Source organism: Egretta garzetta, unplaced genomic scaffold, assembly GCF_000687185.1.
Source record: "Egretta garzetta isolate BGI_Z169 unplaced genomic scaffold, ASM68718v1 scaffold1141, whole genome shotgun sequence".
Taxonomy (NCBI): Eukaryota; Metazoa; Chordata; class Aves; order Pelecaniformes; family Ardeidae; genus Egretta; species Egretta garzetta.
The window spans coordinates 58,296-69,955 of NW_009258505.1; the positions used below are offsets into that span (position 1 = coordinate 58,296).

Here is an 11,660-nt window from a genome sequence, read left to right on the forward strand (position 1 = left end):
CAGACCCATTCCCTAACACCCCCGAGCCCAGCCCGCAGAAGCCATGGCCTCATAACCCAGGGCAGTGAAGACCACGATGGAAGGGTTCTCATCCGGAGAGCTGGAGGGGGGCAGCTTTTGGGGAGGCAGAGGTGCGATTTAGGACAGACACGGGCAGCCCCTGCCCCCTAGCCCCACACCAGCACTTTCCCCACAAACCCCGCACAGGCAGAGCAGGCACACATGCGACATGCGAGTATTCCCCAAACAAGCTTTCCTGAAGTGAAAAAAAAAAATAAAAAATAAACCCCCCAACCCCAGCCTGGCAGCTTCTCAGGTGGTCAGGGTAAGGGTAAACACCATGGAACAGGTCAGGGGTGCTGGGAAGGAGCAACGGTGCATCCCAGCCCAGAAAGGCAAGAGGGGGTGATGCAGAGCAAGATATGGTCTGGTACCACCAGGCCATGGTATCAAATGTTAATGCCCTCATCAAGGGAAGCCATGGGTAAAGCACCAGCTCTACGAAAGAGCCCAGGCAGGGGAGCCCATCCCAGCTGGCTGTTTGATCATCAGGCCAACTGCATGAAGCAAAGCTGAAGAGGCAATGGCACTTGCTGCTCAGCCAGGTCCCCCCTTGAGACCCCCTAACCCTTGGCATCCCCTGCCACCATCCCCAGGCCAAGGAGCAGGGGCTGGGGGGCAGAGGGCAGCCTCAGGGGGGCCCAGCCCTGGGAGGGAAGATACTCGCGTGCGAGGGGAAGGGTTGAAATGGTCCGAAACGCCCCGCTGGGGTTGCATTAACTGCTACAGATACTATTGCTAGCCCACAAGCTGAGTTCTTGCTTGGTCAGTGGTCCAAGGCAGGGTTACTGCACAGAGCCCTGCACCGTGCCTTTACAGAGGGGCATGCCTGTGCCCCCCGCTGGGGAACAAGCAGGCCCCAGGCTCGAGCACAGCTCCCGGTGCATGGCATTCACTCCTGGCCACAGCTCTGCCAGGGGTTGCATTTGGTCATTTTATTTCCCTGTTTGGGTTGGTTACTCACAGTGCCCAAACATCAGGAAAAAAAAGGCAGCATCAAAAGCAAAGCCCCATTGGCAAAACCCAGGGCAGAGCTAGCGCCACCGAAGGCAGGGAGCAGCACCTGTGCCACTCGCCCTCAGCCCCACAGACCCTGCCAACGGTTAGTCAAGTGCCCTTTCCAAATGCAGGAAAATTTCAAAGGGAAGGCTCTCCCGAGGGCTTCCAAGGCAGGAAGCTCCTCAGGCCACAGCTCCAGCCCCCTAAAGAGCCCCACAGCCTCCTCCTTTCTCTTCCCTATGTCCAGGTTCTCCCTCCAGAACACTACAAGCAAAGAACCGGGACACCCAACACCCAGCAGGCATCTACAGAGCCTCCTCCAGAAGGCAGAGCTAGTGTGGTCAGAACCATCTGGGCGGCACAAGCAGCTCTTCCATCCTGCCTCCCCTCAGCTTTTCTATCCAAGTACATTTAAAAACAATGGAGCAATACAATTGTTTAAAACCAAAGTTGTCTGCTTTTTCCTGTGGTAGTAGGTGGTCATGTCTGCTCCTGCCACCAGGACAAGAATAAGAGGCCATAGCCTGGGACTACTGGTTTTCCTCACGCATCTGTTCCATGATGTTGATGAGGCTCTCCAGCCCAAATACATAACCCATGTCAGGTCCATCATGCACAGTTGGGTCATCACGAAAGCCTTTGAACGTGCTGTGTGCAAAGTCAATCATACGCACGTCCACCTTGGGCTGGGCTGAGGAGCCGGGCTCTGTGCTGCCACCATCCTGAAGGCTCTCCGGGAGAGAGCTGTCCATCCGCTTCAGGCGCATCTCCGCCCGGCGCTCCACAAACATCCCTGCCCTGCTGTCCTTCCCATCATAAATGATGAGAAGGGAGCTGGAGTAGAAGCGGTAGGAGGCCTGTCTCTCCAAAACTGCCTTCAGGCTTCGCAGTTTGGTGAGGACAGGCTCAAAGAGGTCCTTGCGCAGCTCAATGCCGTTGTGGAGATACTGGTAGAGGGCGTTGCGGAAGCCCTCGATGGAAAGACCACGTCCATAGTATTTATTCCTGCATAAGTAATGCCCTGTGTCCAGCTGATAGACCTAGAACGCCAAAGGAAACTCGCATCAAGCAGGAGCCACAAGGTTAAGGCCACACACAGAACTCACCCTGTCCCCATCACGCCCAAGAGGGAGCAGGAAACAGCTGTGCCTGTTCCCCAAATCCCAAAATAGCACCCCTTGAGCACAGTCAGGGTGTCCAGGCACTTGTTCTCTCCCAGGACACCCAAAGGGTGGCTCTTCAGCCTGAGCATCCCCAAGCAGCATGACACAACAGACCCCAAAGCTTAAAAAGCCAGCCAAGTCTTACAGCAGCTTGGACAATCCTCCGTCTGTGCTGGAGCTGCCAGCACATGTTGCCATTAGTACGTGGCATGTGATTAAGGAGGGGCCCTCATTTTTTTCAGTGTCTGTGGGCAGAGATCTGGATTACAAGGTCCTTCTGTGGGTGGGGAAAGGAACAGCTATTGTACAACAGCACCAGCAGCAAATCCCTGGGTGCAGGGCCAGCCACAAGAGGAAAGCAACCGCCTAACTCCCAATGGAAGCAGATGTCAGCTGATGCTTGGGACAGAGGGACCCCTCCCTCCCCAGGCACCGTGAGTCTCGCTGAACACTAAGCCACAAAAATAATTTTACTAGCAAATCCCCTCATTGCTTGTGACCAAAACCGCTGTGGATGAAGCGGGCCATTTCAGAAGAAGCAGGTTTCTTTGTTCTAGGCTTAGATATGAAGACAAAAAGCACATACCGTGAACGCTGGTGTACTGACTGAAGTGGAAGACTCTGCAACTCAGGGCTCAGCAGAAAATGCTAACTAGGAGGTCTAATAGGGCTGCGAAAGGGAACATGCAGCAGCCACAGCCCTGGGGATCCCTACCTGCATCCCACACACGCGCACGCCCAAGGTGGCGGAAGTGCTCTGTTCGCACTTCTTCATCTGCCGAGCAGCCTTCTCCTCAGATGCGTCATCTCCATGCTGCCTGGTCCCCATCTTCAGATCAAGTACACAGGGAAGCTTGAAGTGATGCACCACATTCTCCAGCAAAAGGAACTCTGGGAGACATGTCAAGGAGACCTCACCTGTCAGAGACACCAGTCCCCGGGGCCACCACAGACAGGGACTTGGGCCAGCGTGAGATAGGGTTGGGCCACAAACAAATAGTAACCCAAAGAACAGACAGAACAAACTTTGGGGAGGTGAAGAAAAGTACAAAACCCAAACAGCAGCACCCAAGCTTTCATACTTGGTAAGAGAAATCAGCCTGGAAAGAGGAACGGCCAACAGTAAAGCAAGGAGATGACATGCAGGCGTAGTGGAAGCTCAGCAGGGAGAACCGAAGAGCAGAACACTAGTGTCAGGAAAGACCGGATCTGCCAGCAAGAATTGCTGATATGTTAAGGGAAAGCTTAAAACTTAATCAAATCAGCAATTTAACCATATGGACAAAATACAATCCCCACGGACTGCAAACTCAAGGCTTGAGTATTTGGCCTGCCCAGAACAGCAACACAACCCGACATACCAGTGGAAACCAGAGAGGCTACAAAGGCAGGAAACAGAGCAGTAAGGGGAGCCTTCAATTACCCGCCCACGCGCACAACCGGGAAACCCTCCACTAGGGCACAGTGCTGAGAACAAACCCAAGACAATCGGTGCAGCAGCTTGTCCCAAAGGGGGAAATAATAATCCTGATGTTTGCCCCAAGCAGCCCTGCAGGGCACAGTTCAATGCGTTACACTGAAATGGCAACCAGCACACAGCTAGATTAAACCTGCAAGGAAGTTTAACATTTAGAAAAATCTATCATGAACTGTGTTTGATTCTGAAAGAGGAACTTCATAAAAATAAGGAAGTGTGATTAAAAACAATAGGACAGCCAAAAAGAATTACTTTTCTGCAAGTGATGCAGGCTATTTAAAAATAAAAGCTGGAGGCTCAAAGCACACGTTTGAGAATAGGAAAAGGAAACCCACACAGCAAAAATGGTGAAGAATACAGCTATTAAAAGTAAAGTTGTTTCTACGCAAGGTGAAACAAAAAACCCCCACAAGCTGGCAAGTTTAAGACAAAAGCATGAGGGGCCATTTGAGAAGGCACAGAAAATAACAGAGGGTGAGGGGGTGGAGTGTGAAGAGACGCCCTAAAAAGCGAAATAAGATTGATATTTTGCTTCTTTGTTTACTGGGGAAGAGCTTAGAGATTCCCAAGCCAGAACTCTCTTTCCGAGTTCAGAGAATTCTCAAACTGAAATGCCAAGAGAAGAGATTGCACATTGAACAGAAAGTAAGAGAGGAGTAACTCATTTAACACTTCCTTAGTGCCAGGAGACTGAAGGGGGGCTACCATACGACCCATCTGCAGAGATCTGGGGAACTACAAACTAGCCTGACTGGTCCTACAGCCAGAGCTACCAGCGGGGTCTTTGTGTGGAGGTCCATGCCATTCAATGAGCGAACCAGAAAAGTGAGTGAACAGCAAGATGACAAATTTGCTTCTAGCACCAAGTTACTCAAGGTTGCAAACATGAGGAAAAGTTGTGAAAAACTCCACAAGGATCTTATACGAGACTGACTTGGCCATTAAATGGGCAGGCAAAATTCTCTAGAGTTAACATGCAAGATTTTTAATGCATAAAGCAGTGGGTTTGGAGACAGCTATTACCAAGCCAGGAGGGGGATCTTGGGGTAACAAAACAGCAGAGAGGAGAGACAACAGCATTAAACACCGGTGGAAATCTCTGGTTCACCTGCATCTTCCATGTTGTGTACACTCCTGGCCATGGTCTCAAGAAGGATACAGTAGATCTGGAAGAAACTCAAGAAAGGTGACAAGGACGAGCACAGCTCCCTTCCAGGGGATTACTGCACAAGGTAGACCTGCGCCTGCTGCCAGGCAGTCTGACATGAAAAACTACAGTTTTACTATATACACAAGCCAATGAAGAGAAGGACCAGAAAAGAAAGAAAACATGGAATCTAGCCAGAAACATGGCTTCTCTGAGCATCAGTGTCAGACATTAGAGTCACTGTGTGGGAAGCAGGAAAGAATAGTAAAAAGAAACACATAATACAGCTCTGCTTGCGTGAACAAGGGGAAAGCCAAAGGAAATAAGCTGCCTCAGGCACAAACATGTCGGCTGGAGCAGCAGCAGCAGCAACCGAACACACTCAGTTCTGCTTGCTAAAGGATACTGTAGAGTTTTCGGTCCTTGGACTCTGACCGCATGCGGCTCAGCTGCTGCTTATGACAGCGCAGGCTCCAGGGGTTATAGCTGATCTTTTCAGCGCTCAGACCACTGTTCCCATCCAACATCTGAAATGGAACATCTGAATGGATGTGCAAGTCCACCCTGGGACTCTTCGTTTCCTGGATGCTGCTGGAATAAAGACAGAACAAACTTGCCTGTTAGAATCCATGCATTCTTCAGATACTTACGATTGTCATACCCTCCCCTTGCACACAACTATCTCCTGTTCCTTCTCCCGCTGCACACTTCACCCGATACAAACTTTCTGAACAGCAAATCCTCACTAATACCCTGGGCTGGGGACCCATGCTCAAGGACCTGGTCTAACATCTCTGCTAGGTTGTACTGTAATTGATAAGAGTAAGCAGAACATTTGTTTCTCAGGGAACTCCAGCTGGTGCAAGGAGGCAGAGACTTCAAAATACTCTTGAAGAAACCTCTGGGTTAATAACCAGGTGGACTGAAGTGCTTGAATCTGCTCCACACGCTTTGGTTCCACATCCAACAAAGTGCCCAGAGTTATCCTGTGTCAGAAGCACTTCATGTGGATGAGTTCATCCAGAATCCAGCAAAACTCCTGATGCAGTCTGCAGCGCTGCAGTGTGCTGGGCCAGCAAGTGCAAGACAGCCTATAGACTGTATGCAAGCGCAAAATGCTCTCAAAAAGGAGCACCAGAGCTGAAAGGGGAAGGAAGATTTTCTGCTCATCACATTGCCACCAGGCCCTGAGAGTTTTTACCTTTCAGTACTGTCACTGGCCAGGCCAGGTTTTTCCTCCTTGTGCTCAGTGCCACTGCTTGATCTGTGAAGGCTCCGACGCGAGTGCTTGCGTCGCGGCTGGTCCCTCTCTGGCATATCATCTTGCTCCAGAGCCTCGTTCTCCACATAGGGATAGGCCACCAGGTTAATGTAGCCATCACTGTCTCCCTCAAAACAGACAGATACGACACCTGCCAGAGAGAAGCAACATGTCAGTTCTGTTTCCCAGGGGAGGGAATACACAACCACTAGCACCCAAATGTTCCACAGGAGAGAGGAAAACATAGCTCACAGAGCAGCAAAGCAAATCCAGAGCAATGAAAGGAGCTTTAAGACTACAAGAACCCAAATGTTTTTAGCACAACACAGAGGAGAAATCCCCCAAAGCGTGCCCTGTGTTGCTACCTGAGCAAACAGTAAGCAGCAGCAGGGGAAGCTGTCGCCCACAGGAAATTAAGGACAAAAGCACAACTGGTAGGCTGAGGGGTGTGATTATTTCCTTCCATTCAGTCTTGCAGCACATGTCATCAAACTGGAAAGAGTCAAGCACGGTCTACCAAGATGCTGAGGGGAGCAAAGCATACAAAATATCTATCTGGGTAAGTATCTATGTCCTGCAGAAGCATTCTTGCTGTTGACAAGGACATCTCTGGCCAAGGAGGAGCGTGCTTTCTCTGCTAAAGGAGCTCTCCAGCATCTGAGCTCTGGAGTAGAGAGCTCTGTGGGTGAGGTGACACCTGCCACTCATCAAAAATCAGCCAGTCTCACAGAAAAGGGATCTGCAAGGTCCCAGGGCTTCCTAGCAAGAAAAACAGGGGGTCCTGGAAGTAAAGCTACCTCAGCCAGGTGCAGGCAAGCAGGACCATTTGTGTCCTGTCCTGTTTTACCTTCTGAAGGCTCCTGGAAAGCACCATAGTCTAAGGGAAGGTACAGATCTTTCACAGCACAGACTCTGAATATGTCTAGCCAGCCAGCCACAGAACAGGACGGCTGACACTTCCAGTTAGGGCTGACGACATCATCTCTGTGACTCCCCCAGCCCTGCAAATGAGGCTATCAGCCCATCTCCTAACTTGCAACGACAAAAATCTTTCATCAGCTTGTCACCAGTATTGAATAGCTGCCAGGAACATCAGATGCTAGATGCACCAAATCAAATGATTCATCACAAACATGAGGAAACCTCACACTGCTCAGCTGATGCAGGCCATCATGTTGCTGTCCTCCCTTTTTCCTTATCTGCACGTGACAATGCTAACAAGGTTCAAGGCTCAACACAACTTCAGAGCAGTTTGGGACTCTGGCATGTCACTACATAAATGCACTCCAAGTGCTCTGGCTGCCTGGACCCGCTCCTCAAGATATCTCTGTGAAAGAGCGATCTTACAGTAACATCTGAGTGCTCTGACAGAGAATATCATCCCCAATATTCCTCTCCCCCAGATCAGTAGGAACAATTTCTGGCACTCTAGGGAAACTGCACAGGACTCTCAGACAAAATCCCACACTGGGATGGAGGTGCATGTCCTATGCGTTTAGGCTACCAGGAAGTATCTGACTTCAGGAAGACAGGCCTCCATCTGGACTATCAGCTTCATCAGTTTTAAACACATCTCCCAAGGAAAGCCTGACATTGTATCAATTCTAGTAACTACACAGGCTTCAGCTGGGATTTCTGACGGGTCACTAGAGCACCGTAGGGCCCCAGAGTGGCTTGAGGGTACAAGAGGACCCATCTGTTGGAGACTATCTTTCACTCACGATCTGCATACAGATGCCGGTAGGTAAACTGACACTGCTTCGAAGCATTCAGGCTGCAACCAGATCAAATGTCAAGACCCTGAACAGACGGTGGTCCCAGCTGCCTGTGAAGCACCATCCTCCCAATGCCACGCAGTGACAAAGAAGCAGAGGCAATAGGAACACTGAGTCCCCCCAGAAGGCTACCTGCCAGTGTCACCATCCCGAATACAAACACATACGACCGAAAGCATATCAAGCTTCTGAAAGATACAGATGAGCTGCCAACCTCCTGCAACAATACAGACATTGGAAAATTCCATTCCTTCACAGCGGCTGGGGACAAGGCTTCACCTCAGCGCTGGGAAAGAAATGCTTCCTGCTTCAGCAGCTTTCTGATATGGGTCCATAAAAGAGGTGGTATGAGGAAGCAATAAATTACAGGACTGGAATGTGCAAATGCTCAGTATATGATCTAATTTCATCTGCTCAAGGTCAAGGCTGTAATTATCAGTAACTTGGTAGTAAAATTACTTCAGTTACACATCCATAACCTCAAGCTTCAGACTACAACTGTCACACTGCACATTCTGTGTCTAGAAAGAGAAGCACATTAATTCTGCATGCCTACAAGAAAAGACTTCCTTCTTTCTGAGTGCTCCTATCAAATTGCTAGCCTGCAGAAGAGAATTAAAACCAACAAATAAAATGACACCAAAAGACAGCAAGAGATCAGTAGCTCCAGGAAAATGAGAGGGCAGGTTCTCAAAGTATGTACTGCATTCTGGAATGACAACAGGCCTCACCTTTGTACTCAGGTGTGAACTCCTTCATTTCCGGAGGCAGAGATTCATAGAAGCGCTGTTCTCTGGTAATGAGGGGCTTGCAGACAGTATGGTCGTCGTAGCGCATCATGCTGCTGTGGCCGCCCACCTGGTGAATAAAAGGCTCCAGCAGGACCCCCCGGTCTCCGGATCGAGTGGCATTCTTGCCATACTTGCCCACTTCCATGGTTTGACAAACACACATTGCGTTGGGCACCAGTTGCACTCTTGGAGCATGGGGAGAGCCACATGGGCTGGGGAGGAGTAGCTCAGCAGCGGTCAGGCAGCCACAGGGGGGGAAATCCTGGCAATTTGCTTCCTTACAATGATCTGAAAGAGCAAAGGAGATTCCTGTGAACAGAGGACCACTTGCGTTCACTCCCTGTTGGCTCAGAAAAGTTTTTGACATTTATTTATACCCATAACTACTCCTGTTCTGTTCTGTGTTTACATCCCACTTGTTTCAGCATGTTCATCACCAGCTCTTTAATCCTACACACTAATTTGGAGGCAGTCTCATCTAGAGCTTCTCCAGTAAGGTTGACAGGAGGCAGGGAAAGGAGGAAATAGGACTATTTTGAGCCTCCCATCTTTAGAAAATACTATTTCCTTCCTTTAGTTCATTTCATCAGTAAGGCAACGTGATAACAGAGCACAAACCGTGAGCTACAGCACAATTAAAACCAAGCCCACACCTGCCTATCAGTAACAGTAACTGGCAAAGGCAGAACAAACATTTCAGGAGTCTGAATTCTACCTCTTCTGCCTCTGCATTTTTAACATCTAAACAACTAAATAATTCCTGTTCACCTCCTACTCTAACACTGAGTCCTCCTTTACTGACTCGCTTCTCTTCAAGCTATGATATGAAAGACCCTCAGAATAAGACAGTCATTCTTTCACCATGAATATGCTGTAAGTGAATGGATTCCTTTACTACTCTAAGCCCTTCAGGACCACAACTATTTCCTGATGCTTCTGTAGCACCCACAAGCACAACAGGTCCCTGCAAGAGATCGCTAAATCCAAATGAGGTTAGAAGTGCTCTGGAAAAGACAGTTGCTCTTTTAGTATTTGCAGAGTGCCTGGCACAGCCACAGGATGATGGAAAAGTAAAGCCATCCAAATTTCTCTCCAGATGATTTGCCCTTTCCACCTTAGATCATAGCTGCTCTTGAGGCTGCTGGGGAAAACGCCACAGGATTTCCTCACAACAATGAGTTATCTAAAGTCTTTCGTACAAGAACCATATGGAGACTATGGTTTCTGAATTCATCAAATTTCCAGTTTCTTAGCACAGTCACAGCCGAGGGCAATAATTTAAGAACTAAGGGATCTTGGAGGCCTGAACAAGGGACACGGTGGTTCAGGCTGTTCCTCATCTGGCCACGGGATGTCTCCACAGCTACAGAACACTGCCAGGCTGGGGGAAGTTCTGGATGAAGATGGGCTCTTGTCCCTCCCCTTCAATTCAATCATGTAAGAGATGCAGCTCAAGAGATTCAAGAAGAGGGGTGAGATACTTTGTAACATGTTTAACCCAGTCTAACTCAAAAGCTCCCTGTAACAGGGCAACGCCTCTCTCTCCCTGTCTGCACGTTCCTGCTTGGTCCCTCGCACTGGATTTTGTGATAGTATGAGTGTACGTACATTTGAGTTGAATCATCTCGCTGATCCGATGGAAAACATTTCCTTTTGTGGTTACATGACCACACAATCACATTCAGTGTAAGGGGAATAATGTGAATATTTAGCTGGCTTTTAAGGTGGGGGCGGGGAATAAGAGGGGAAAAAAAAACCCAAAACAAAACCACAACACCACAGATGGTCCTTCTCTGTAGCAGCTCATACCAAAGTCTCTTCAAGGTATCCTTCAAAGTCTCAGGCTCTGAGGGAGTTTAGGAGACAAAAATATGCTGTGGATTTCTCTCCTCCCTCTTATTTGCTTTATCAACAAGAAGAAATTTCAGCAGCAGAAGCTTGCTTACATCATGTATATTTTAGTTTGGTTTAATGGTAGTTAATATCCGAGAACAAGCAAGGTGCCAGCATCCACAACAGACCAGCACTTCACAGATTTCAAACAAATGCTTTACAGACTTAAATCTCCTCTTGCTGACACAGCTTTGTCTTGGATTTGGTTTCTTTTGTTTTGCCAATGACTATGGCAGAGTTTTCAGTTATTGCAAACAATACAGGGGACAAGCTTAACTTCACACCTTCCTGTAGTTTAAACTTCACAGGACAAGAGAAATAAGAGATTCATCGGTGTGGTAACAGTAGTGGCTATACTCAGGAGACATGCATACAATGCTCAGGTCTGGTGCTAGTCCCAGCTTTCACTGAAAGCCAATCACAAAATGTCTCAGGGTCTCAGTTTTGCCAGCGATGGAAGGAAGTACTATTTATTATCCATACTTTACAGAAGGGGGATTATCTAAGCAGACTCATCAACCTCAGACACCTTTACTAACTTTAGATGGAGATCACAAACACCCAAGGCAGACACACACACCCCCAAAGGCCCATAGACTGTTCTCACAGTTAGGAGTGCCTCACCCATGGGCTACAGGCAGATTTTGGCCATCAGAGCAAGAGACTTGAAGCCTTTGCCTACTTTCAGCGGCCTTCTTTCCTAAAGGTAAGCAGCAGCAAAGCATATGCCACCTGAATTGTTCTGAAGACAGCAGCCACCTGCTCTGCAGAGTCCCTCAAGCCTTCCCCACTGCAAGGCCTAGAGATACCTGTGAAATGACTGTAGTCGTCCAAGGGCCCCTCGGAAAGTGTCAGTGAAAACAGGCTGTAGCCACTGAGAATTGCCCCAGGCTCCCTGCCAAGTGCCCCACCACCCCCAAGAAAACCCAACATAAGTTTCAGATGTGCAGGCACACCCAGAAGGGAGTGACAGCCACAGAAAAAAAAAAAAAACCAAAAAAAAAAAAAAAAAAACCAAAAAAAACCAACAACAACAAAACACAAAAAAAACCCCACACAACACCCCTCCTCCCCCCCCCCCCCAAAAAAAACCC

General features: G+C 48.8%; 1 protein-coding gene across 6 annotated transcripts in view; it reads right to left on the reverse strand.

Moving 5' to 3' along the window:
• Positions 1–6: 6 nt before the first annotated feature.
• IP6K1 (inositol hexakisphosphate kinase 1) overlaps positions 7–11,660 on the reverse strand; it is a 39,055-nt gene continuing 27,401 nt past the window's right edge. For 5 of the 6 annotated variants that reach the window (XM_009645857.2, XM_035901607.1, XM_035901597.1 and 2 more), the window contains 5 exons: positions 8,614–8,961; positions 6,048–6,258; positions 5,253–5,437; positions 2,938–3,113; positions 7–2,099 (listed from right to left, as the gene is read on the reverse strand). In XM_009645857.2, coding sequence (XP_009644152.1) covers positions 1,590–2,099; positions 2,938–3,113; positions 5,253–5,437; positions 6,048–6,258; positions 8,614–8,836 — 1,305 coding nt within the window. In that variant the 5' untranslated portion in view covers positions 8,837–8,961 and the 3' untranslated portion in view covers positions 7–1,589. The remainder of the gene's footprint in view (positions 2,100–2,937; positions 3,114–5,252; positions 5,438–6,047; positions 6,259–8,613; positions 8,962–11,660) is intronic. The other variant, XM_009645865.2, reaches the window with a different exon arrangement.